Genomic DNA, 26,089 nt, shown 5'->3' on the forward strand with positions numbered 1-26,089 from the left:
GGTTCTAATGAAACTTTGCAGGAAAAGCAAATAAACAAAGCGGTTCCCCTACAGCATGGTCTCGGAGCAGCAATCCATCAAACCACCAGGAGGCCCTGGCCCCTGGCTGGCCTCATCCTCTCCTCTGGGAGCCTCCCACCCCCTCACCTCACCAGACCTCAGCATTGCCCACACCACACTGAGAGTGCTGGCAGCTCCCCGGATGCCACCCTGGACCCAGCACACCCAGAGCAGGATCTGACTGTTTATCTCCTCAGGGTGGGCTTGGCCCAGAGCCCAGGGACTTGGGGTGGGGAGCCCAGGTGAGCCACACATTCTCCCACTTGCTTCTCACTGCAGCCCCCTGGGACTGCCATCTGCATCCCTTGTCTGAGAGAGGACCCCAGGGACAGTGCTGAGGGTCAATGGCCAGGCAATGCCCATTGGGCACCTGCTTGCACATGGGCTCTGTCTGCTGCAGCCACTGAAGCTGGGGGACATTCTGGGTGGCTCCACAGGAGGGAGAGCAAAGGAACCAGGGTGTGGAGGGGTTCACCTGGGGATCTGTGGAAGCCCTGGTGGGGGCTGGCAGGGAGGGGAGGCCTCCCCAACACAGAGACCTGAGATCTGCCAGCAAAAGGGCTGGCCTTCAGATGTTCAGTGGTGGAAGAGCCTGGCCCACCCGGCCAACACTGGGCTGGGGCCTAGGGCCTACCAGGCCTGGCCTGGGGGAGGGGAATCAGCAGGCAGCCTGGTCCCTCCCACCCTCAGAGTCTGAGCCCCCGACAGGGGCTGGAGCCTTCAGAGAGACAAAAGGCCATTGAGGCCCCAGACTCAGCCTGGGAGGGCTGCTCAGGCTACCAGAGCTATTTTGGGATCTTCAGACTCAAAATCATTCAGGCCTGACCAGCTCCCAGCAGGCTGAAGCCCCAGGAAGAACAGAGGATACTCTGAGCCAGGAATTAACCTCACTAGACTCTGGGTTCACACACAGCAATATGTGGCCGCACACATTTATACACACACACTCAGTGTTCCAGGGCTCACACAGGTAGACACACACATACACCCACTCACTCAAGTCTGCACAGGCACTGGGTGTCACACACTCCCTCCACACTCACAGGCCCGCATATACACTGGGTGTCACACGCACACTCACCTGTTTGAGCGCGCGTGTGTGTGTGTGCGCACATGCGTGCACACACACGGCATCATCCACACTCACCTGCGTGCATACACTGGGGAGTCACACACTCGCCTGTGTGCATACACATTAGGCATCACACACTGACCTTCATACAACACAAAGCTTGTCCCTCACCCACACAACACCCATTGGGTGCACCCCCAAGTACGTGCATGTGCACACACGCAGACTCTGAGCAGGAAGGTGGGGGATGGGGTCCTGAGAGGAGCAGTGCAGCCCACGGGCAACCTGCCCACCCCTTTCTCATGCAGATGACCCCTCCCACTCTGCGGAGGGACCGTCCGCCCCGTGGGTACGCACACCCGCACACGCACACACGCCTCTAGTGCTGGGGCCTCCCCGACGTGTTTTCTCCGACCTCGGGGCTGGCCGCGCGCGAGGTGTATCTGCGCCCCGACCCTGGGTCTCAAGGCGTGCGCTGCTCGCGTGCATGGACCGAGCAGCCTGGCGCTGGCTGCCCGGCGGCAGGGGCCACAGGTGTCCTGCCGCCCCGCTGGGGGCGGGGACGAGGACCGGGCAGAGCAGCCCCTCCCCCAGCCCCGGCCTCCGGGCGTCCGGTCTCAGGCTCCGTCCCCTCCCCCTCGGCCTCTGCAGACAATGGGCGTCTCACGGCGGGACGCCGCTGCTGGGCCCGGGCCAGCCGCCGGGGAGGAGGTGGCGTCGCCCGGGCCCAAATAGCCGCCCCAGGTGAGGCCAGGAGGTGCCCACCCACCTAGCCACCAGGCAAGGCCCGCACTTCTGCCATTTCGCCCGCAGTGCCGGTGGTGGGATTAAATGAGAGTTTTGAGACGGGACTCGCTACTTGGAAGGCTGCTGCCGGACCACCGGTCTCTGCACCCCTCCGGCACCTGTCACTCAGGAGTGCTCACGTCTCATCATGGCATCCTCCCCCACCCCTTCGTCTGTCTGAGCTCCTCCGTGGGCAGCTCCGTGCAAGAGGTGTGTCCTGAATCAGATAAGCTCCCCACCCTCAGGGAGGTCACACTGAGGCAGAGGGTGCACTAGATTGGAGGGCCGGAGGGGCGATAACTGCAGAGACCTGAATGACGGGGCGAAGAGTTTGCACGGACCTGGAGGAGCCCCCCGCCCTATACAGTCACTACAAAGGCCCAGGTGAATGCGGGCTCAGAAGGCGGCAGGAGACCAGGAGGAGCCAGCGTGGGGGAGCCTGCGGTGACAGGGGCCCGGCGTGGTGGATAGAAGCCAGCGGGCAGATCCTCACGCCTGAGGAGCGCTGGGGGGAGCCCAGACCCCGCGCCTGGACACCTGCCAGGACACAGGCCGCAGCCACCAGGGGGCGCCAGCTGAACAGAGGCGAGGAGAGTGGGCACAGGGAGGGGAAGTAGGGATGGGTGGGGCTGGCCCTGCCCTCTGTCCCTCCCTTCTAGGACAGCCCCAAACCCACCTCTTTCCACCAGGCCCTGCCCATCTCCAGGAGGAAACAGAAAGCTGGAGGAGCCAGGGAGGTGCCCAGGTGTGGCCAGTGCCTGGTGAGTCAGGAGACCCTGTGTTCCTGCTGAGGGCCTGGCCATGTTGAGCTGGGCACCACGGGGAGGCAGTGGGAGGTGCGCTGCCTCACACAAGGTTTGAGCCGGGGGGGGGGGGGGGGGGTGCTGCATGGAGGTGGGGACAGACTGATTCGCTGGGCCCAGGAGAGGCAGAGGCACACGGAGCCAGGGCAGAGACAGGACCCAGAGAGGAGAGGGCCGCAGGGATGGAGTGGCAGACACAGGCCAGACAGGAGACAGGGAGACAGGCAGGCAGGCCCAGGTGGAGCTCCTCCCCTGATGGAGGGCAGATGCGCTGGCAGGTGGGAGGGCTCCCGACCAGGGAGCTGGAGGAGTTCTGACTGTTGATCCTGGTTTCCTGCCCGTCTCCTGTGCCACACCCACAGACGCTTTCTCCCACACAGCACCCGGGCTACAGGGGCTGCCTGCCGCTCCCCCTAGCCACCGAACCATTGAATACCATCACACTGTCTCTTCTGCCCACAATGCCCTTCCCCCTTCGCCTTCACTCCTCAACACACAGCTCACACCTGGCGTTCTCAGAAGCACTGCCACACCCCAGCAGGCCTGGGAGGACACTGCTGCAGGGCAGAGAATGCAGGAAGATGAGGAGGGAACCATGACCGAATTGACAAGCTGCGCTGCCTCCCCTCCAGGAAGGGAAGAGGGCACACACCATCCCCTGGCTGGCGGGCACCACAGTTGGCCCAGATGTCTGTGCTCCTGTCTCTCAGGATGTGCCCTGGGCCTCACACCTATGGGCAGAGGGGCAGGTGCCTCCAGCACCTTCTCCAGGGCCAGCGTGGGGTGACAAAGGGGCTGCTAAGGGGAGGGGCAGGGAAGGCTCAGGCCTACCCCCGGCCAGCAGCCCGACTCCCCGGCTGCCCTGCCACCCTGAGCCCTGTGTCGGACTCAGGGTCTGGCAGGCACATGAGGGGACTCTTTCCTGTCCTCACAGCTCTCTCATCTCCCGCATTGAGAAACCACTGCGGTCACTCTCAGAGGCAGAGGCTGCAGGAGTTCATGCCCTGCCCTCTGCCAGGCACAGGGGCACAGCTGGGACACTGGGGCAGCAGGCCGGAGATGGAACCACCAACAGCAAGCAGAGAGCAGGACCCACACAAGTGCAGAGGGCCGGAGCCTGCTGCAGGGCCCCTGGGACAACACAAGCAAAGGTTGCCCGCACCTGTGGGCAAACCACCTGCAGGGCTCCCCACCCAGGCCGAGCCCAGGGAACAAGGTGGCAGGAACCACAGGCCACCAGCTGGGGCTCTGGCCAGAATTCTGTGTGCACAGATTAGTACAACTGAGGCTGCAAGCACACGTGCACACACATGTGTGCAGGCCACACAGCTGGAAACAGCCGGCTGCCTGTGAGGACAGAGAGCTCCCCGTCTCCCACGCCTCACTCCATGGGGGGAGCAGGGGAGGGGCCATCTTCCCTTCCCAGGTCCAGCTGTATGTAGCCCCTGGCAGGGGGCCTTCCTCAGAGGAAGTTCTCAGGATCTGCTCTGGGGGAGGCCCCTGTGAAGGGAGCTTCCCTCCCCACTGGGGCCTCCCTCAGAGGCCCAGGTCACCCCTTCCGATCCCAGCCACAGCCTGGGGCTCAAACATTGCCCATCTGGTGCCCCAGTGTAGACCCACAGGGGTACAGCGCCCCCCTCTGCTCAGCCATGTCACTGTTATGGGGTAATTGTCACTGGGGTGCATCTCATTTCTCTGAGCCTTTTTCCCTGGGTGAGAGGTGGGCACTTCCTGGAACTCTGGGTGTCAAGTGCCAGGGGAGCTGGGACTGTGTGGTGACTGTCCTGCAGGTCCCCGCCCACCAGTCCACCCAGCTGGGCTTGTGGCCTTCAGGGGAGCTGTGGCTCCCAGGCCCAATGGCGAGGGGGGTGCTAGGCCAAAAGGGCGGGTCTGGAAGGGGAGTCCATCCCCTGCCCCCTAAGGCTCTGTCAGCTTGTGGGGAGCTTGTGGGGGCAGCTGGCCTGGGTTCCACAGGTGAAGGCAAAGCACTGGGGGGTGGGATGAGGCCTGTGTCTGCAGCTGTTCCCACCCTCCTGCGGTGATGGGGGCAGGCTTCGATTCTCAGGAGTTTTGAAGATGAACCCCCTTCAGGAGGGAAGCAAGGCAGCCAGACTGGAGGACGCTGTCTGGCCTGACTGCAGCAGGAGGATGACGGGAATGGCCCCTGGCTGGACCCCGAGCGCTGAAGTCTGGGCCTATTCCTCTGCTTACCTTCCCTGGGGCAGCCCCTCCCACCCTCTGCAGTCCCTGCACCCCCCACCCCAGCCCGTGAGGATTGGCAGGGGCAGGGGGTGTGGCCCCCGGACCTCGGCCACCAGCCCTGCCCAGGTGACCTCCCGTTCCTCATCCATGAAGCGCAGGTCCCAGCACCAGCGGATGTGCTGAGGGCACAGGCCCCACCAGGATGTGCTGTGTCCAGAGCCCCTGGGGGAGGCGGTGGAGACAGACAGGGAGAGGGGAGGACAGTTTCAAAACAACTTTTGTTTCCATTTCCAGTCTGCTGGGGAGAATGGAGGCTGGGGCTCTTCTCTGTTGGGGAGTGAGGGGGCAGGGTGGGGTCTGGAAAAAGCCGAGCTATTTCCAGCAGCTCAGCCCTGCCCAAAGGGAAGTGCCAGGGTCAAAGCCCTTCGGTTTCACCCAGCAAAGCCCACCCCCAGGGCTGCTGCAGCGAATGCACGCCAAGGCACGGGGGACCCAGGTGAGGTCAAAGCCGGCACAAGTCCATTCATGTGCTGGCTTCCTGCCAGGGACCCCAGTGGGGCGAGGACAGCACAGCAGGGGTCACGCCCCACCTGGCAGAACCCCTGTCCAGCTGCAGGAGGGAAGGAGAATAGGGCAGCCTCCAGCCAACCTGCCTGGGGGAGGGGCTGGGGAGGGCACCGGTGGGGTCTGGAGCGGGGGCAACTCCGGTCTAGACGGGAAATGTGAACGGGAAACGTGAACGGGGAGAAGCTACCCGCTGCCGGCAGGGAGGAATGTGGGAGAGCTGAGGAACCAGGGGTGCAGAAGCTAAGTGCCAGATGGCAGAGGGAGCCAGTCCCAGACCTGAGGAGGCAGCCCAGAAACCTCCCCCTGGACGTCTACTTGCCCCCGCATGGTGGAGAGCCAGTTTTGGTCTGGAGGGGTCCACAGCCTGCAGGACCTGCGCCAAGACCGAGGGCCTGGGACCCAGTGCCCCTCCAGCCTGAACTGTAGGACTGCCCTCCTGAAGGCCCTAGACAGCTGGCCTGGCAGGGAGGAATCAGGCTGGCCAGGCTGGGCTGGGCTGGGCAGAATGGCTGCCAGGACCCCCGGCTTCAGGGCTGGGCGGGGCTGGGCTGGGCCTGAGCCAGACTCACTCCAACCCTGTTCCTGTGCCAGGCTCCTGTGCCTGTGCCAGGCCCCGGCGAGGGCAGACAACACTTCCTTTCTCTGCTCCTGGCTCCTAGTTGGGAGGGAAGGGCCCCAAGCCGCCCTGCTAGCCTTTAGCCAGGCCTGCGTTCCTCCTGGGGGCTTCAGGGTAGGCCCCAGAAGCAGTCTCACAGGGGGCGGGGGGGAGTGTGTGGGCAGTGCCCAGACCAGGACAAAGTGGCCGCGGGTTGGAGGAGATGCCCACTCAGCTGCTAGCCTGGGCAGGCTCACAGCGCGTGGGCGGCAGGCACTGGAGGAGAGGAGGCCACTTCTCTGACAAAGCAGGGGGCTGGGGTCTCCTTCTGGAAGAGGCCGCAGGAGCAACAGGCCTCCCTCACCCAAAGGTGGCGCAGAGGGAGGGACACATACCTGCCTCAGCTATGCCAGGAATGTGGCTCCCCAGGCAGAGGAGGGAGGAGGAGCCTTCCTGGGGGCTGGAGGCTGGGGAAGGGGCCTGACCAGGTGGAGCTGCCAGAAGACCTGCAGGAAAGACCCTGGGGGGGAAACTGAGGAAGGCCAGGTGTGCTGCCCAGCAGAAGGTGCCCAGGCAGGGATGTGGAGGGGCCAGGCCAAGGTGACACCCCGGGAGGTGGGCCTGGGAGGACATGCCCCCACCTGGGCTGCTGTGGGCCTTGGTGGGGGCAGAAGGGTGCTAGGGGCAGGGATTCCCTGCACAGGGTGGGACCTGGGGGTCTCAGGGTGATCTGCACAGATTAGTGGCTGCCCAGACTTCACCCTGGGCCCTGTGGGGCTGGGGCAGCTGTGGGGCCCCTGGGAGCAGAAAGGGGTCAGCGTCAGACCGGGAGGGGTCAGCTTAGCTCAAGCCCTGTCCATCTGTCTCCCTCACTAGGGTGAGGCCTTGGCTCCCAGGAAGCCTGGGGTGGGGCCCTAGGGCGGGGTCCTGGGGTGAGGTTGGAGGTCCTCATCTCCTACAGAACAGGAGGCTGATCCTCCTCCCACCCTCACCCAGTTTGGGGGAGGAGGGCATAGAATTGTTCCTTCCCCAAGCCTGGCCCCAGCTCCAGGGGACCGTGCCCCTCAGGCCTCGGGGAGCCTCAGGAGGGAAGCACCCCCATCTCACCCTGGGCCCCTAGGGTGCATCAACCCTGTCAAGCGCCCAGCCCTCCCAGCCCATCCCAACGGTGGCCTGGTCTGCTTCCAAAGCAGAGACCCATGTCCCTAGGCTCAAAACTTCCAGTGGAGCCCAAGCCCCTCATTCTGGGCCCCTCCCCTCCTTGGGCTTCCCTTCCCCCAGGCGCCACCTGCGAGGCCTCAAGTCAGTCCCGCAACTTCCTTTCCCTTCATCTCTGTGAACCCCTTTCCCCGAGACCTTCCTTCCTGGTGGGCCTACCCTAGAAGGGCCCAGTGGCCTCGGGCCCCCCTTCCTGGGTGCTCACCCCATTGCTGCATGTTGGCCCGTGGGTCCCAGTGCCCCTCCTCAGCTGGAGCTCAGGTCCTAGACTGGTCCCTGAGTGCCTGCTGCCAGGGCAGGTGGCACACAGTAGGTCATGTTCACCCAGTCCTGGCTGAGGGGCTCTCCCTGTGGACCCTCCTTTCCCTCTGTCCCTCTGCCCAGCCTGACAGACCCCGAACCAGGGCCTAGCAGGTAGAGCGGGCTTTGGCAAGATGCCAAACCTTGTTCTACCAAGGGTGGCCCTCCTGCCACATGCCCTCTGACCCCTCTGAAGGCCTCAGTTACTGAGTCACGGACCCTCGGCTGGACCCGCCCAGCTGTGGAGTTAATGATTTGCCCTCTTGGTCTGGGGACTTTCTGCACCCTAACCCCTGTTCTCCAGCCTCTCCTGAGCCCTCCACTCATTCCACAACTTACTCCATCTCCATGCCACCCTTCCATCTTTGCCCTAGACCACAAGATTCCACAGCAGGGCCCAGGTCTGAGTCCTTGCCTGGCAGGAGGGCCTGGCTGGGTCCCCTCAGCTGAGCCAGTGCTGGAAAGGGACCAGGGACATAGCCCTGCTGGGTTCCCCATGGGATGCTGTGACAGAGTCCCCGGAGGGCAGACTGATGGTGGGCTGGGCAGATGCCATGGGGCTCCACATTCAAGTCCTGCCGCCCTACAAAGTCCTCCCCAGGCCAGATGAGTCTAGCAGCCGGGACCCCATAAGAGCCAGCCGGCATAAAAGCAGCGCGTTAGACAGAAGGCGGGACTTCCCTGCTGGCCAGCAGAGCAAATCAGAGGGACAGGGTCGCTTCCCAGGACAGGAAGTCACGACCCTCCCACTGCCCTGGGAGGAAGCATTCTCCTGCACCCCCCACATCCCTTCCCAGGCAGCCAGGAGGGGACAGACAGGATGTGGGGGCACCGGGGCAGTTCCCACATTCTCCCTTCCACATTCCCCAGCAAGGATCTCAGCCCCCAACTGGGACTGTCCTGGGCAAGGCGGCGAGCCCCGGTCATGTGATCCTGCTCACCTCCCAGAGGCTAGGGTGGGGGAGGGGTGCTCGGGCCATTCAGAATGGACACGTGGGACAGGAGGCAAGAAACAGTTCTTCACCTCCATTAGGGAATCCCACACCCACTCAACAGCCCAGAACTGCCTCATCCCAGGAATGACAAGCCCCTTGGAACACACACGGCGGCAGCCCCCCCACCCCTATGCCCCACCCCAGGGGTTTGCTCAACATCTGGGCCCCGTCTAGACAGATGTTTGGGCTTCTGTAGGCACATAAACAGCTGGTGTTCATTCACCTCGTCCCAGCCTCTTCCCTAGAAAAGGACCCTCCAGGAGGTGGTGTGCAGAGCCCGGGAGGGCAAGGCGAAGAGGAGCAGCAGAAGCCTGTGTCCCTTTGCAGGGCTGGGACTTGCTTGGCTCCAAGACGAAAGATGGTGGCATTGCGGGGGGTGAGGGGGAACACTGCTAATGTCAGAGATTGGAGCTGACCTTGAGATGGCCAGAGAGCAGCTGGGAAGCAGAGAAGGTTGGACCACGAGACACCGTGTGCTCTGGCCTATGACAAACTCTCCTCTACCCCACAAGGATGCCTCAGTCACCTCCCAGAGTCTGCCCACCTCGGCCGCCCTCTGCTCCTGCACCAAGCCCCACGCACCTTCCACACAGTGCTCCACCTCCTCCAGGTTCCGCAGGGTGATGCGCATGAGGCTGGAGTTGAGCATCAACTCATTCTTGTGGGCTGGCCACAGGTATGGGGGTGCAGGGTTCACAAAGAAGATCCTGGTGTCCCCAGTGGACACCTGGTTGTCACAGATGAGGGGGTCTCCGAAGCCACCAATCACCACCTTGTTGCCGCCATCCAACAGGCTCTCCTGGGTCACCACATCTCTCCCCTTCAAGTACCGCCAGACCCGAACCTGGGGTGGATGGTGGGGGGCAGGTATCAGTGGTTCTCTTCCCAGTGGGGAGAGGGGGCCACAGAGCACAGAGGCAAACATGAGACCGGGTGCCTTCCCACCTCAGTGGCTCAAGCCAGATGTCCAGAGTAGACTCAAACCCTGGCAGAGCTGTGCAGAGGCCTCTGGGGCAGCCCCTCAGGAGGCGGCTGCAGGGAGGCACACACAAGAGATGCCACTGCTCATGCACGTCACACATGAGGACACGCGGCTCTGCACACACCCCGTCTCCCACTGCCCAGGTCTAACTGAGCCCAGCCATCCTGACTGCAATGACGTCCATCTAGCTCAGGCTGGATATGACAAGGGAGCCCACTTGGCCTGCGATGCCCAGCTTCCACACCCCCACTCTCCCCATCTGCCTGCCACGACTCTAGACCCCCTGGGGCAGAGCCGAGGGCAGCCAGCATGGACGGTGGAGTTCCAGGAGGATGGGCTCTGAGCTCAGGGCTCTGGGCCAGCTTGGCTCCTCCTAGCCCTGTGGGTGGGCTAAGACACCCTCCCCACCAGGAGGTGAAAGACCCTCCTCCTGCCAGGCTCCTGCCGTGAGTGCAGGCAGGCAGCCTTCGAACCACAAAATCAAGTTTGGGCAGCACAGGGCGGCCCCTCCCTCCACTCTTGCTCTTGGGGCCCTGAGGGCACCTGCTCTGACAAACTGTGCCCTGGGACGCCCAAAGCCTTCCGGGGGGGACCCGGGGTTGGGGGTAGGGTGTGCCCAGGAGGGTCGAAGGAGCTGCAGACCGTGTGGGCTCCTCAAAGGAACAGGTCCACAGGGTCATGCACCCGGAGGACATGAGCCCCGCAGTCCCTGAGAAGAAGCCCATTCTTCAGGAGCTCTGAGGCGCTGGGACTTCTGGAATCAGGGATGAGAGACGATGGTGGCCTGTCCACCTGCTTGGCCTCTGCTGGGAGCCTCGGGTGCAGCATGTGCAGGAAGCCCTACACCCTTCAGTGGTCCAGGTGGAGCCTTGTCCAACCCCTTCCCCCCACCTCCAGACACACAGTAGGCTCTAGAAGGCATAACCAGCAGGGGGAGGGCTGGGCGCTTTTCATCTCCTCCCCCCCCCCCCCCCGCCCCCACCCCCACCCCCAGCCACACCCAGGAGCAGCGGGGAGGAAGTCGGGAAAATCCTGCAGGGACTTGGCAAAGCGCCCTGGCAGAAGTGGAGGGGAGGGGCCGGCGGGGACCCCAGCTGTAGCCTGCACAGGCCAATCTGAAAGAAGCTGCCACCCCGCCCCCCCATCTCCACGGAGGAGGAATGGTCCGATTTCTGGTCAGGGAGGTGGTTTTAGCGGCCAGAGGAGGGACGGGCCTCGGCTCCCCCGAGCCCTCCCTAGGAACAGATTGTGGGGAAAACCCCACCATACCTACCCGAGGGGGCTCCCAGATCCAAAACAGAGGGTCGGGCAAGTCCTCCCTCCCTGTACCCCCGGGAGATCCAGTTCTCCCAGGAGCGGGATGGGGCACCTGCCCCCACCCCACTTAAGGCTCGGCTACCGCCCCGCCCACTTCTCTGTTCCTTCCCCCACACCCAGTCCCTGCAGCACCCCCACCAGGATCCCCGGGGTTGCGAGATTAGATGTGCATTCCCCCTCTCTCCTGACCACCCCCTCTCGCCTGGTATAGGCCTCTGGGGAGGGGGCGACAGCACTGACCAGAGGCCGAACCCCCACCTCCACCCGAAGCAGAAAGCGTCCCCTCCCGAGGTCCCTATTCCTTTTTTTGGCTAGTGGGGAGACGGAGCGGTAGTCATACATTCTCCCTGGGGGGCGGGCGCACTTGTTTCCAATAAGGGAGTGAGCCTCGGGTGGAGGAGCAGCCACAATCGGTTCTCCGGGCTGCAACCCGCGAGGGGGTACTGCAGGGCACCGCAGAACTTTCCCTCTGCGCTCGCGAGTTTTCTGGGACCCGGTGCCCCACCCGGGGGCTCGGCGTCGCCAAGGGAGCGGGAGCGGGAGTGACTGAGCTGTCTGGGGCTCATTCCCACGGCCTGGGGCGGGGGTCTCAGCGGGGCGGCCGGCATCGCGAGGAGAGGGCCCCCGGGCTAGAGGCGGGATCGCGGGGCAAGAGGCCGCCAGCCCAGGCTTCCAGGAGGGTTCGGTGGGGGAGCTCAGGGTCCCGGGGGTCCCGGCGGGGGCCCACCTTGCACGAGTACGTGTGCTGCACCGGGTCCACGTTGAGGATCTCCTCCACCGTGCCCGTGAGCACCACGTTCGCCTCCTCCTCCCGCCGCTCCAGCGCGCGCTCTGGGCACGTCCCGTCGGCGCCGGGCAGGGCGCGCGCGGCCACCACCAGGAGCAGCAGTAGCGGCTGCAGCTGGGCCAGGCCGGACCGCCGCAGGCTGGCCATGGCGCGGGCCGAGGACGGCGGAGGTGGCCAGAGCAAGCGCGCGGGCCGGGCCGCGCCGGGGACGGGACTGGACAGGACGGGACGCAGCTCCCGGGAGGCGGCGGGCGCGCGGGCGGCGCGGGGGCGGGGCGGGGGCGGGGTGGGGGCGGGACACGGAGCAGCTCCGCCCCCGCTCCGCCCCCCCCCCCCCCCCCCCCGCCCGTGCCCGCCCTCGGCCCGCCCGGCGCCCTGCGACCCGCGCGGCCGCGAACAAAGCGCTGGGAGTGCGGCGCCAGCCGGAGGCCGGGCTGGGAAGGGTGGGAGCCGGGCGGGGTCGGGCCAAGGTGGGTGGTGAGACTGGCCAGGGCGGACCGGGCGGGGGGCGGGGCGGGCCCTAGGCGCGCTCTCTGCTGCGGCGCTCCCCCACGGACGCCCCTCCCCCGCCCGCGCGGACTCTTCCCCCCCCCCAGGAAATGCGGCTGAAATCGGGTTAATGCATAATCTGGACGACGTGACGGGACTTCCAAGGGGCTTCAGACTGCGCCGGGGCCGCAGCGGCGGGGATTCCTAGCGGCGGGGAGGGGCTGTCAGATCCTGGGACCCCGCCGCCCCTCGGGCCCTGCAGGGCTGCGCCCCTCCCCCGCCGCTAGTAACCCGATGGGGTACCCCAGGCCCTCGCTGGCACTGGGGACGGAACCTCGGCGGAGCCGGGACCCTCAGCGGGTCCAGGCGAGGCCGCGCCCCTGGCTGACTGGGACCAATGCTGGCCGGGAGCCGCGGTCATTGGTCAGGACGGAGCGCGGACCCGCCCACCTCCTGGTCCAGGGTCGGCTCCGGCCCCGCTGCAGGGCGGAGGGCTCCCCCTGCCGTCCTGCGGCCGCAAGCTCGAGTCAGCGGCGGACGGCCAGCCACGCCCCTCCCCAGCTCCCAGACAGGCGCTCCTCCCTATGGCCGGGCTAAGAACACGCGGTAAACCGAGCTCCAGAGGGTCCAAGTTAGTGCCCGGCCTAGCTGAAGATCGAGGAGGAGGGAAAGGAGGCCCGGAGACCCCTCTGTCCCTCCAGGGCTAGATCTTCCGTGCCCCCGCCCCAGGCCAGCTAGAGATCTCTGAGCCGGAAGTAGTGAAGGATGAGCCGCCTCCGGAGGAGGACCCCACCTCCCCCAGACCCTGGTAGGGGTTCAGGAAAGGAGCGTGGCACCGACCTGTGTGCTCACACTTGCTAAGTTGCAGTGCGACTAAGAGGTGAGGGTGGGAGCCCAGAGAATGAGGCTGGAGCCAGGAGAGCACCCCCTATGCATACACACAGCTGCATGTCTACACGGATGGGTTACAGGCAAGCCAGACCTGGGGTCCCCCAGCACAGATACAGACCCCCACAGACTAGAAAGGGGGCTTCTGGGTCTCCAGCCAAATCCCCCTGAAGAGTCTAAAAGCTGAGGTCTGAGCATCCCCAGAGTCATGGACTTTGGTCGAGAGAGGTGTACGTTCTGTGTCCCGTCCCCCCCATCTTGCCTGTGTCCAAGGATGACTCAGCCTGGCTCTCATGGGCCTCTTTTGGGAAACTGGTATAGAAGGAAGCATCTGGTATGGAAGCAGGTGTAGACAGCACCAAACTAGGTGTCCTCCATATGGGACAAGACCTTCTGTGTGGAGTGGAGGAACCCCCATTCCAGGTGCCCCCTCACCTGCTGACCATGGCCTCTCCATTAAGTGAAACCCTGAAGGGAACTGTATTTGTTGACGAACAGTCTCCATTCGGCAGCTCACCCCCATTGTGATATGTGTGTTCAAGGCCCTGTCCCCACCACTTTGCAGACCAGTACAGGCTGGACAGAGCAGGCTGGTGTGTCCTGGAGGGCCAAGGCTCCCAGAGCCCCCAGCTGGTGTGGAGGAGCCTCCCTCACAACCCACCCAGGCAGGCCCTAGAGACTCATACCCCCACCACTTTCAGGGCGCTGGGCCCAGTGGCGACCTCACTTTGTGGTCTTTGGAATCAGGCCTCCCCTCCCTGTGCTGTCTGCTGACCAATATGTGGGGGGTGGGGACCAGTTGTGCAGTGGCTCAACCTGGAGCCAGGGATGGGCTCCAGCAAATGTGCCTCTTCTTTCTCTAGAAGTAAATTTCCCAAAGGTGTGGGGACACGTCTTCAATTTCTTGGGGGGGTCACTATTTTGATCCCACTAGGGCTTGTTCCTTAACTTGGCAACCCAGCCTCCATCCCTTATTCTGCTCCCTCCTCTGCCCCTCCCCCAACCTCACCAGCAGGGGTGAGGACAGAGGCCTGGCCGCTGCAGGTGTGGGGAAAGGGGGAGGGCAGACAGAGGCAGCATTTTAGCATTGCATAGGCATTTATTACCCACACTTGGCCAGGGACTTGGGTGGGGGGCCTTTAGCGCGGCCCCCATGGCCCTGCCCCGCCCCCCCGCAGGCGCAAGTTCATGTACACTGTGCACCCGGCTGTAAGCTCGTATTCCCCCAGGTGGAGCTGGTCGTCCATGGGCTTCCCCTCGAAAGTCAGCCAGAACTGGTCGGCCTGCACGCTCTCCCGCAGGCACACCTGCTGCTTGAGCTCTGCCACCGTCTGCGTCAGCCGGACCTCATAGGCACTGCTGCGGCCCTTCCCGTTCCTCACCAGGATGCTCAGGGGGGTGTCACAGTTCTGCACGACAAGCACGACCGTGCTGCCGGGTCCCAGGCCCTGGCTGACGAGGGGGACCCTGTCCTGCAGCACCATGCCGGCTGGGTGGGTGGCCAGGCGCTGCTGGAAGGGGGGCACTCCTGTCTTCTGGGCGATCTGCTGCTTCAGCTCCGACACCAGCATGGAGTCCTTCAGGGGCACCAGGAATTCACCCCCCAGCATCTTCACCTTCAGCTCCCCACCCTGTGGGCATCACACAAACTCAGATCCTGCACCAGTCCTGGGGCCACTACGTTAGTCGCGGGGCACCCTCCTAGGGCCCTGGACGCTGCTCTCTCCCCCCCATACTCCCCCCCTCCAGGAGAGGGACACCAGGCGCTGGAAATGCTCAGGAGAGCCTTTCTAGAAGAATGGCCAGCCTCCCAGGACTATCACATCGCCACCCTTCACCCACTAAGATGCCCCCCTGTGCCGACCCCAAGGGACTTCGGGGTTGGCTACTGGGCAGAACCTGCCTTCCAAGCCCCAGACCCTGAAGTCAGAAGGAGGCCTGTCCTTCCCCTCCAGCTTAGGAACCTGGGGCACTGTGAGCAGCTCTGCTTGCCTGGCACACAGTAGGTGCTCCAAGCCCGTGAGACCCCACCAGGAGTAGGAAAGTCAGCTGGTGAGGAGCCCACCTGTCCCCACCTGTCAACCCCAGCTCACCATGGCTGTGGACTCTAGCGTCAAGTTCTCCGCAGGCACTGACGAGTCCTCTGGGCTCAGCTTCCAGCTCCCTCTGCAACTCTCGGAGGCTCAACCGCTTTATAAGTCTGAGCGAACACGTCAGGGGGCGGTGTCGGGGCGAGCATGCCGGCAGCCTAATTGGGTTCCAGTTTCAGTTTCCTTTTCCCAAGGCCAGCGAGTGGAGGAAAACAAAACAGAACGATGACGATAAGAAGATTGGGAGGGGGTGGCCGGTTTGGGCAGCATCCCTGCCCCAGGGGTGCATATTCAGAAATCCCCTGAATGTCCAGCGCTTTACAAGATGCACCAGAGTCACAATAACATGAACTGAAGACTGGAAACTTTCACTTTCCATTTACCAGTTTGCAAAATTAGCAAACTCGGAAAGCAATGTTGTGGTCAATTCCGAAATAACATAAAATAGTGATAGTCCAGACTACCCGGGGGTAATCACCGTTGCTTTCGGACAGTGTTCGCTCAGGGTGCTTTCCTGTGAAAGAGATGCGTCTTTTATTTTCTACAAAAATGAACTCGTGGACACTATCCCTTAACCCAGTGAGGCCACTATAGCCTCGAGTATGATTTAGTAACCAGTACTCTATTGTTGAAGATTTAGATGGTTCCCAAATTTTTACCATTATACACAGCATTGTAACAGGCATAAGTTAACTAAAATTAAGAAGAAAGTAAATACATTTTTAAACAAAAAAGTGAAAGAGTAGAAAAAACAAAAATGTTTTAGATATGAATCTTACCTCCCTCCCCCACAAAAAATCTCATGGGCACCAAAATTGTTAACACGCAAAAAAGAAACGGGGGGTTTTATTTTACTTTTTTAATTTATCTTTTTATTGAAGTCACATTGGTCTATTACATTATATAAATTTCAGGTGTACATCACTATATTTCCACTTCCGTGTAGACTACATCATGCTCACCACCCAAAGTCTAGTTGCCGTCTGTCAGCATACACACACGTGCCCCTTCACCCCTTTTGCCCTCCCCCCGCACCCTAAACAAGGAGTTTTAAATTTCTTTCTTTTTATTATTTTAAGTTTATATCTTGACTCATTCCTTGCATAAATAAAATTGGTATTATAAAAAGAAAACCACATTTGTTGAAACAAAGAGTACGGAATGTGAAAATCCCCGTCCCCTCCAGAGGCCTGTATTAAATGGTATATGCGTCTCCTGACTTCTTGACATTAGCAGACAGTACTAGAATCCTCACTTTCTTTTAGTGGATTCACGCCATGTTACCAGCTGTCTTCCTGCTTCTGACAGGAGGAACTAAATTCGAAGTCATTAAGGAGGCCAGCCACGGACCCGGAGAACAGGAGCGCCTGCCTTGGTTTCCTGCTGTGACAAATCGCCACAAATTGAGAGCCTTAAAAGAACAGAAACTTATTCTCTCACAATCCTGTGGCCAGAGGTTCGAAGTCCAGGGGCTAAATGACCAGGACTGCCAGGCTGGTTAAAAGCAACCTGATTTTATGTGGCTTACAGAAGACAAGAATCGCCTGAAATATAAAAGATACAGGAAATTTGAAAATAAGAGGATGGCAAGAAACATACCACACAAATATTGACTAAAAGGAAACAGATGTGGCCAGGTTAACAATTTTATTAACATATTAACAAAGAAATCTTATAGGCAAACTGTTTCCAGAGATAATAGTAGGTTCACTATTATTCACTGTAAAAGAAAATAATTTTAAACTTGTAGGCACCTAATAACATGGCTGCAAAACATATATGTTCTAGTCACAAACCTTAATATTCGATTTATGAAATTATAACAGTCACTTATAAAGGGCCTTTGGTTAATATTTGGTCCCATTTACAAACTAATTTAAACTTCCTTAAGTTTTTAAAACGACATCTATAATGTTTGACATACTTGGTTTTATTTTTAAGCCCTTCAACTGTCGAAGGGCAGCAGCAACAACAAAAAACCTTCCCAAGAATGTCCACAGTCCTCACTGCTATGCCTGTACACCCTGGTCCAGGGCCACACCCCCTCTCACCAGGGCCACTGAAGACACATCCTGGGGGTCCTGCTTCCATCCTGCCCCATTCCCATAATCTGTTATTGACCAGGAGCCAGAGTGATCACACAAAACCTTCCATCCCATGGCTTCCCATCGCTCTCAGAGTGATAGAAGGAGTGTAAGCTGGCCACAGCACAGTGGGCTCTGGCCATGCCACGGGCCCTCTCATCTCCTTTCTTGTCCCTCCCTCCTTCCCTAAGCGCTTGGCTCCAACACACTGGCCTCCTTGATGTGCTTGGGGCGCACCAGGCACACCCCTGCCCCAGGGCCCTTGCACTGCTGTCCCCCTTCCTGGAGCACTCCCACAGGCCCACATCTACATGGCTCACTTCCTTCACCTCCTTCAAGTCTTTGTTTCAGTGTCACCCCCAGGCACAGCATCTCCTGACCACCGGCTCCCTTGCTGTTTCTCCCCACAGCACTTTTCATCTTCTAAGAACCATGTGATTTACTTATTCACTATTGTTGTGGTCCTTCTCCCGCACTAAAACGTTCACTGTGGAACCTGCCCATGGAAGGTGCGGAGGACACTTGTGTGTGAACGAGTGAATCTTTACACATATAATGAAATCAGATCTAAAAATGTGCTGAATCTAGAGCTTTCAGAATTCTGAGTTCTTAACAAGTTCATCTTCCTACTTTTCTGCTTTAAGTCATAAACTTAAATATTTTATTAAGCGTGCATTTGAATTTAGAATCTCAAGGCTAATCTGATATAACATTCCAAAGTGCAAAACTGTCTGATTTTTTTTTCTTTCTTTCTTTTTTCATTTTGAGGAATATTGGCCCTGAGCTAATATCCACCAGCAATCCTCCTCTTTTTTGCTGAGGAAGACTGGCCCTGAGCTAACATCCATGGCTATCTTCCTCTACTTTATATGTGGGACTCCTGCCACAGCATGGCTTGACAAGTGGTGCGTAGGTCTGCACCTGGGACCAGAACCGGTGAACCCCCAGGCCGCCAAAGCAGAACACACGAACTTTCTGCTATACCACTGGGCTGGCCCCAAGTCTGATTTTTTTTTGCAACTTTAATGAGGTATAATTGACATACAACAAAACCTGAGCTGTTTTATGTGCAATTTAAAGAGTTCCCACACAGGTACCACAGTGAACCCCTTATCACAACCAAAGATGGTCTTGATTTTGCATTCTCTTCTCTCTATGTAATTCTGACTTTTGGAGGATCACATAAAGTTTCTCGCCTGTTCTAGAAACAGTGCTGCCTCCCCCCGGCTGGGGTGATTCTCAGCTGGCTGAGCCCCGGTCGGGCCTGAGGGCTGGGCCGCACGTGGGACTTGCTATCCCCCCGTCTCCTTCTTCACAGTGGCTGTTGTAGGAACCCTACTCACAGCCCAGATTCTTCCATCTGAGGTAAGTTGACCAGCCTCCACCTTCTAAAACTTGGCTCATCTCCCTGTTCTCCTCTTTCCATCTGGCCAGTCACCGCTCCTGACACATCTGATTGGCTAGAGGCCCGGAGTCACAGCTCAAAGTCCCCCTGATGACAGGGCTGCGGCCCTGTGGAGTGATGGCCTTGGCCGCCCTGCAGGCCTCTGGACAGAGATGTCAGGGCCGCAGCCGCACCACGGCTTCTGAGAAAGCAGCACAGGGCTTGTTATTCACTGTGGCCACCAGGAGATGTGTCATCAGAGACCCTGAGTGGGCCACATTTCTTAAGGAACGTGTACTGTTGAAGTCTAATTAGCCTGAGCTCATTAAATAAGCAGCCCCCTCCGTTCCATATTCTCACAAGAAATGTCACCCTGCACCTCCATCGGAGACCAGGAAGGCTGAGCAGATGGCACCCCCTGACCCGGGCCACAGCCTCACTGTCTTGGACCCCATTCCTTCCCATGCCAGAGCTTTACCACCTGCTTGTCGGGCACGCCCGTTCCCAGCCACAGCCCCCTGTAACGGGTGTCTGGGAGGGGCAGGACCCGGTGTAGCAGAGGGCACGAAGGAGGCTTCTGCTCCCACACTGACCTGCAGGCCCAAGGGGGCACTCGACCAGCCAAAACAGACCTTGGGCTGGGAGGCTTGGCCCTCAAGGAGGAAGGGAAGGCCTGCAGATGGGAAGGATTCCTTTAGCTGCACCATGAATGGCCTGAAGAGGCAGGCAGAGCTGAGATGAGGCAGGACTGTTCTCATCTGGGGGAGGCAGAGAGCTGGACCTGGGCTGTGGGAGGAGCGGAGTGTGGGGGACTTAGCTTGAACCCACAGGACCTGGTGAGGGTCAGGGAGGAGCCCATGCCCCTGGTGGGAGCAAGGAGGGACCCACAGGCCCCATGGCCAGCTGGACACAGCTGGACTCTGGCCCATGGTCCCTGTGCTAGGGTTGCAGTGGTGTGAGGGTCAGGTGTACCCTACCTGAGTATTAGGGGCAGGTCAACTCATAGCCCATATTCTCTGAGTTCAGACCCACACGAGAACAGGGCCAGAATCTGGAGCAAGGAGACCCAGGGCCACCATCCTGGAGGCACCAACGTTGGCAGAAGGGGAGTGGGCTATGCCCAGATCAGGCTCCCTAATGTCGCCTGGCTCTGAGACACTTCCAGCCCCGACCCCAGACCCAGCTGGGCAGGAGCACCCGAGCCTGGTTAGGAGGACACAAAATGGAGAAAGCCCAGTGGGCGGCATCCTCAGCCCCTGTCCCCTAGGAAGTAAGAGGAAGAGGTGGAAGGGGAAGGACAAGGAGTGAGCAGCAACTCTGCCCACCCTTTGACAGAACTCAAAGCTGGCAGATTCCTGCCTGATGCCCTGTGAGCCACACCCCACAATTCGTACTTCACTTGGTGGAGATCCGGGCCTTGGGGCTGAAGCGGGGGAGGCTCAGCTGGGGAGGTTGGAGGAGAGGCCTCCACGGCCGGATGGAGGGAGAGAGCATCAGTCCCAATGTTAATAAAATTATCCCAAACTTGGAAATCAGGCACAAGGAGCCGTCCTGTCCTTGAAGGTCCCCTGGAGGCATCTTTGCTGATATTCTTGGAGTTACGGGTCAATGTGCGTTGATGTCTGGCGCACCAGACACAGAGGGCTTCTGTCCTGGGGAAGTGTGGTCTTGCTGCCCCGTGTGGTATCCATCAGTTTTGCGTCTGACCTGCACCCCCTCGCTACCCACAAGACTCAGCCCCTCAAAGTCGCCTGGAACCGGCTGGTGTCCTCACTGGGAAGCTAAGCAAACCCTTGACATATGCTCATTCTGTTTGTAAGAAAGTCATGTCTTTTTGCCTTGAAAATCATATTTCCACATCAGATACTGGAAGACATGTCCCCTTCCCAGACGCTGGGATGCTGTCACCACTCAGATTTTGGGACAAATGGCGTCATTGCCTGGATGGTGGGAGATGCCATCTCTGTCATTCCCTCATTCAGTCAACATGTCTCCACAGAGTACACGCTATGTGCCAGGTGCTACTCCTGGACAAAATGGAGCTCACATTTTGTGAACCTAGCATGCACCTAGTGTGGTGCACAGACAGTGTGTATGGTAAGCAGGCGCGGGAGGCATGTGCTCCAGGGACAACTGTGGAGGAGAAAAGCAGAGTGGGAGAGGAGCATGTGAGTCCTGAGGTGCGGCAGGCGGGAGAGGAAACACCAAAGCGGCCTTTGAGTGAAGACTTCAGGGAAGGAAAAGCTTCCCAGGCAGAGGCGCAGGCCATGCAAAGTCCCCGAGGCAGGAGTGCGCCTGCACATGTGAGGCCGTGAGGCTGGAGAGTGGATGTTGGAGAAGAGCTGTGGTGCAGATGGCCACCAAACACTACGCTTTCTCCAGGAAGGGCCTTGACCTGATCCAGCTCAGGCTTAACAGGCTTGTCATGACTGTGGCATGAGGGAAAGACCACAGGTCAGGAAGGAAGCTGGAGACCATGAGGAGCTTCTGGGAAAACCCAGACCAAAGGCGGTGGCTGCAGGAGAGCAACTGGCGAGAAGTGGGTGTTTGGATAACCAAGGGGGTCCTGATGGGCGGTGTCAGGGTGGACTCTGAGTGTCCAGGACAACGGCAGAATGTTGCTCTGGGACCTCCGAGCAGGGTCAGGTGCAGTGGAGGCAAAGAGCCTCAGTCAGGCCCGGTCACCAGGCAGAGACGCCCCAGTGGTCTGAATGGGAGGGTCAGGGTGGAGACTTGCTCGCCAGGTGTCAGAGGATTGGCAGGCACAGGGGGAACATGGTGGCACTTCTGGGTCAGTGCAGGGGGCACCAGAGGCAAGGCCAAGAAGTGGGGCTCTGCAGGCAGGAGGCAGGACCCCAGTTCATGCCCAGAGAGAGCTTGACCTTCTGCCTCAGCTCCAGGGGCACCTCCCACCCCACCCCTGTCAGCAGAGCTCTGGGTGGGCGGGCTCCAGGTTGGGTGTGAAAAAGAGAGCAATGGTCAAAACTCAGCATGGAGGGAGACTGTCAGGACCCCTTACACCTGGAAGGCCAATTAGAAGTAAAATCGGGTAAGAGATATGGCCCAGGGTCCATGGAGAAGTACAGACTGGGGATACCAATTAGAAGTCATCAACAGGAACCTGGGAAAGGTGTGCGAGGGAGTGAGTGTGGACAGGGGACCCAGGTCAGAGCTGGAGGGCGGGGAGTCTTGGAGAAATCAGAAAGGCAGAAGGAGTGGCCGTGAGCAGGAGAGTAGGAGGGCTGTGAGGGCTGACACCGCTGAGAGCCAGTGGAGAGAACGTGAGCCTCAAGGTTAGACTGTGGGGGGACTGGGTCAGGAGAAAGGACCTCCACCAGGGGAGCGACTGGCCCAGTGGGGCGGGGGGGTGGCAGGGACGGTAATGGGGCCACCAAAGGAGAGGAAGTCCAGAAGGCTGGAGATTCATCCCTGTGGATTTTGAGATCACCAAGAACTATGACAGGCATGGTTGGGAAGTGACAGGGAACTAGGGGTGACACCTTCAGGAGACCAGGGAGGCTCCCAAGGTGCCACCGACTTCCACAGGGTGAGGTCTGACGAGACAGGGTTCAAAGTGGAGAAGAGAGTGGTCCGGAAGTGCCAAGGAGGAAGGAGGATGCGCCCCTCTCCCCAAGTGCGGTGGTCCCAGGTGTGGCACCCCAGGAGCCAGCGGGGGAGGTGGCATCCCAGGCAGACAGGGCTTGGTAGGAGAGTCTGTACTCACCCAGAAATTAGGGGAACATGACTTCCCAAACGTGGAGAGGTGTCAACACTCAGATTTTGGAGAACAATGTTGACAATGCCCAGCCACAGGGAGATGCTGCCGCTCATCAGGCGCTAGGATGCTCTCGCTGCCCAGTATCAGGTGGCTAAGGGAATGGGTGTCGGTCCCATGGCCTGTAAGAGTGAAAGACATGGGGGTGGGGACTGACTGAAACCCCAAGCCTTAGCATCAGCAGCCTGGTGCTCCCGGCCTCTGCCTGGGTCCTGGGTGTCTGCTTCCCCCGTCTCCATCCTGCCTCCTGGATTCCTTCAGCCTTGGCCTCTGTCACAAACACTGACGGACAACTCAGCACCCGATTCCCACTCTCAGGCAGAGAGAATCTGTGATGGTTCTAGCCTGGTCATTTGACAGCTCTGGTCCCAGCTGCCTGAGTCCACAGACTGCTCCCCCTTGGCAGAAGAGAGACAGACTCGAAAGAGGGTGTGGGGGCCAGGGGCAGGCCGAGGTCTACAGTATCTCTGATGTTCCGGAGTCCGTGTGCCAGTGGGATGCTGAGGGGCAGAGTGAATGCGGTTGCCACTCTCAAGTCAGAGGTGGGGAAGGGCACGCGTAGATGGCATTTGGCAGGCCCTCAAGGGATGTCAGTTGAACTCTGTCGTGTGGAATGCTGTCACAGTGGCCAGATGAGAGGAGAGGCCCCCTTAAGCCTGGAGCCCCATGTCTGGCCTGGAAGGTACCTCCGTCTTTCCCCAGAGACTCCTCCACTGACTTTCCTGCCTCGCCCCCTGCCCCCCACCCCGCATGGCCAACAGTGGGCCCTGGAGGTGCCCCTGGGACCACTAGCCATCTGGGGCTTGGCCCGCTTGGGCCTGGGTCCAGGAGAACAGACAGCTGGCCTTTGATGGCTCCCAAGAAGCACCTCATCAGATGAAAAGCCAGGGCCCAAAGCCACTGAGCTTCTGTAAATGCTGCAGAAAGGAAGGGATAAGGACAGGGAAGGAGAGGGTGGAGGAAATGGACACTATCCCTGGGTCCAGGGCTTGGTCCATCCCAGCTATTCCAGTTAGTACTGCTGTGTAACAAATGACCCCAAAATCTCAGGGTAAACACTGTCCTCTTCTGAACCAGGATCTGGAATGGAAGACGCAGGGGCAGCTAGGAAGATGCAAAGGGTGGCTCGGCAGCCGTAGGCTGGGATCACCCGGCGGTGTCTCACTGATATGTCTGGCAACTCAGACCGCCACTGGGCTGCTGGTTGCAACACTTGCACAAGGCCTCTCCGTATGGCTTCTCCATATGGCCTCTCCATGTGGCCTCTCCAGGTGGCCTCTCCATGGGGCCTCTCCATGTGGCCTTTCCATGGGCTTCTCCATGAGGCCTCTATTTGGGGCCTCTCTATGGGGCCTGTTTGGGTTTTCTCACAGCATGGCATCTGGGTTCTGAGAGTGGATGTCCCAAGACAGCAAGGCAGACGTGTGTGGCATTTTTAGGATCCAGCCTCAGAAGTCACATCTCACCACTTTCCCTATCCTTGTTTGTTGATGTCACAAAGTCTCATCAAGGGCACACCATGAGGGTATGTAGGTGGGAGCTAGTGTTGTAGCCATCTTTAGAAAATATGATCTGCCACCCTAGGGTCTAGCCCCATTTCCCCACTGGAGCCCAGAACCCCCTCCCTGCTCAGAGCAAGGGAGCCAGGTGGGTCCTACCAGAGAGCAAGTCCAGATGTGACAGGCAGGGAGGGGGCAATCAGAGTGACAAGGGCCCAGAGACACAGCCACACAGACTGTGGGAGTGCAGCCCAGTGTGAAGGACACGGTGAGTGATGACCCCAGGGAGGCGCACCTTGCTCTGGCCTAGAGGGGGCTCCTTGTTGGGCCAGAGCTGGGAAGGCCAAGACAGGCCCCTGGAGACCCTGGTGGGGGACATCCCTCCCTCTCTGGCAGGCATCTGATGATGAGCCTAGAAGGCTCCAGAGGGCGCAGAGGGTTGTGGGGCACCAGGCAGAGTTGAGGACAGCAGCCCCTCCCGGCCTCAGCCTACCCTCTGTTCACTCCCTGCACGAGGAGGCCTCCCGGGGGCAGGAACAACAGTAGCTGACACGTATCCAGTTCTCACCGTGTGCTGAGTGCTTTCAAAGTCGGATCCCATTTCCTTTCCAGTAACCCTGGGATAAATAAAAAGGTAACCCATTTTACAGGGGAGGGCACAGGCACAGCAGGGCAAGTCCATCTAACAACTACGAGAGAAAGAACGGTGAAGAACCGGCTCCTCGGCCTCTCCTTCCGGCCTGAAGCCCTGCGGGTCTGGTCCCCGCGGGTGGCTGGGGGCGGCCGGGGCCCACGCAGACGGGCCCCAGCTCAGGCGGGCAGCTCCCCGACGACTCCAGCAGCAGGAGGCGCCGGTGGCCGCCGGGGGCGCTCGCGGGCTGTCTGTCCCCCGCGCAGCCCGCTCGCGTGGGTGGAGGCTCTGTGACCCCGGTGGCCTCCTGGTCGGCAGGACTGGTCCTAGCCGCCCCGGCACCGGGCCAACCAGCGTTCCCAGGGCTTTCCGTGCTGGCAGGGTCCGCTCCGAGGATTCCCGCCAGACCCCTGAGGCTTTCCAACGCCCTCCTCCTCCACTCGGTTTCTTCCTCCCGGCCCGAGTGGAGAGTGGGCGGCCCCACCTCCGTGAATGGCCGCCTGCCTGGAGGCGCGCACCAGGCGTAGACGCACGTGTGTAGCCCGAGGACCTGAGCCGCCCGCCGCCCCAGATCCGCGGAGGGATCGGTTTGGCGCCAAGATTCCGGAGGGCATTCCGGAGGGCTTCCCGGAGGGGGAGGCGCGGGACTTTGCGTGGCACTGGACCAGGGCCAGACTAGGGTTGGCCAGGGAAGGGACAGAAGGAGTCTGGACAGCGGCCGTGAGCTGGGACCCGGGAACAGGTGTTGGGGCGGGGCTAGCCGTCGACACCACCTACTGGGTGGACCCACAGCCGCCGTGGCGACCCCTCCCGGGCGGAAGCCCTGGGTCCCCGCGCCCCTGCCCGCCCTTGCCCTCCTCCCTCGGCCCTGCGGCCCCTTCCGGTCCTGGGACGCCGCTCCCTCCCGGGGCCTTGCAGAGCCACCCGCTTCCCTGAGGACCCCACTGCGAAGACTTCGGGACCACCCAGTCCGAGGAAGGCTTCCCGGATCCCCGCCACTGACCCGCCTCTTTGTCTCGTCTCTTAACGACCGAGTCACTATTTTGTCTGTTTGCCGTCGCCTCCCGCCCGGGATTCGAAGCCCCAGAGAGACGTCACAGCCGCAAGGGCGGGTGGGCCGCGGGCTCCCGAGACAGCTCTGGGTGGATGCAGGGAAGGACACGGGGCTGTCGCCGGGCGCAATGGGCTGGGGACCCCGAGGACTCCAAAGACCACAGTGCCCCCCACTGCAATTAAAAATGAAACATCAAACACGAACATGTGTTTTTCCCACTATGCCGCTTTGAATTAATAAACAAAATTTTAACAATTGTTCCTCATTTTTCGTGAGCCCCACTTTGCTGGTGCTTAGCCTGCTGTCCAGTAATCTAGAAGAGTGTGACATCACCAGCCCCGTGACATCACCCCATCTGGCTAGTGTCATCACCTACCTTCGCCCTGAGACATCAGCTCTGATTATCTGGTGAAATCGCCAGCCTGACTAGTGACATCCTTACATTCTGTTCCATGACGTCAACCTGCCTGACTGGTAACATCACTCGTCCCGCTCATTCGTCCTATGCCAT

General features: G+C 60.3%; 3 protein-coding genes across 17 annotated transcripts in view; all 3 read right to left on the minus strand.

Annotated features, from left to right (window-relative positions):
* AGRN (agrin) overlaps window positions 1-11,966 on the minus strand; it is a 34,277-nt gene extending 22,311 nt beyond the window's left edge. For 12 of the 15 annotated variants that reach the window (XM_070606166.1, XM_070606159.1, XM_070606149.1 and 9 more), the window contains exons 1-2: window positions 11,625-11,943; window positions 9,181-9,442 (exon numbers count right to left, since the gene is read on the minus strand). In XM_070606166.1, the coding sequence (XP_070462267.1) occupies window positions 9,181-9,442; window positions 11,625-11,831 (469 nt within the window). In that variant the 5' untranslated portion in view covers window positions 11,832-11,943. Of the gene's footprint in view, window positions 1-9,180; window positions 9,443-11,624 lie in introns of all 15 variants that reach the window. The other 3 variants (XM_070606184.1, XM_070606177.1, XM_070606141.1) reach the window with 3 other exon arrangements.
* A 2,174-nt stretch (window positions 11,967-14,140) lies between these two features.
* Window positions 14,141-15,334, minus strand: ISG15 (ISG15 ubiquitin like modifier). Its single transcript, XM_008531623.2, has 2 exons — window positions 15,155-15,334; window positions 14,141-14,692 (listed from the first exon to the last, which is right to left on the minus strand). The coding sequence occupies exons 1-2, from the start codon at window positions 15,155-15,157 to the stop codon at window positions 14,201-14,203; spliced, it is 495 nt and encodes a 164-aa protein (XP_008529845.1). The 5' UTR covers window positions 15,158-15,334; the 3' UTR covers window positions 14,141-14,200.
* Window positions 15,335-17,865: 2,531 nt separating this feature from the next.
* Window positions 17,866-26,032, minus strand: LOC103558552 (collagen alpha-1(I) chain-like). Its single transcript, XM_070609404.1, has 4 exons — window positions 26,021-26,032; window positions 24,462-25,710; window positions 22,344-22,516; window positions 17,866-20,752 (listed from the first exon to the last, which is right to left on the minus strand). Exons 1-2 carry the CDS (start codon window positions 26,030-26,032, stop codon window positions 24,583-24,585), a joined length of 1,140 nt encoding a protein of 379 aa, XP_070465505.1. The 3' UTR covers window positions 17,866-20,752; window positions 22,344-22,516; window positions 24,462-24,582.
* Between the last annotated feature and the right edge of the window lie 57 nt (window positions 26,033-26,089).

Source organism: Equus przewalskii, chromosome 2, assembly GCF_037783145.1.
Source record: "Equus przewalskii isolate Varuska chromosome 2, EquPr2, whole genome shotgun sequence".
Taxonomy (NCBI): domain Eukaryota; kingdom Metazoa; phylum Chordata; class Mammalia; order Perissodactyla; family Equidae; genus Equus; species Equus przewalskii.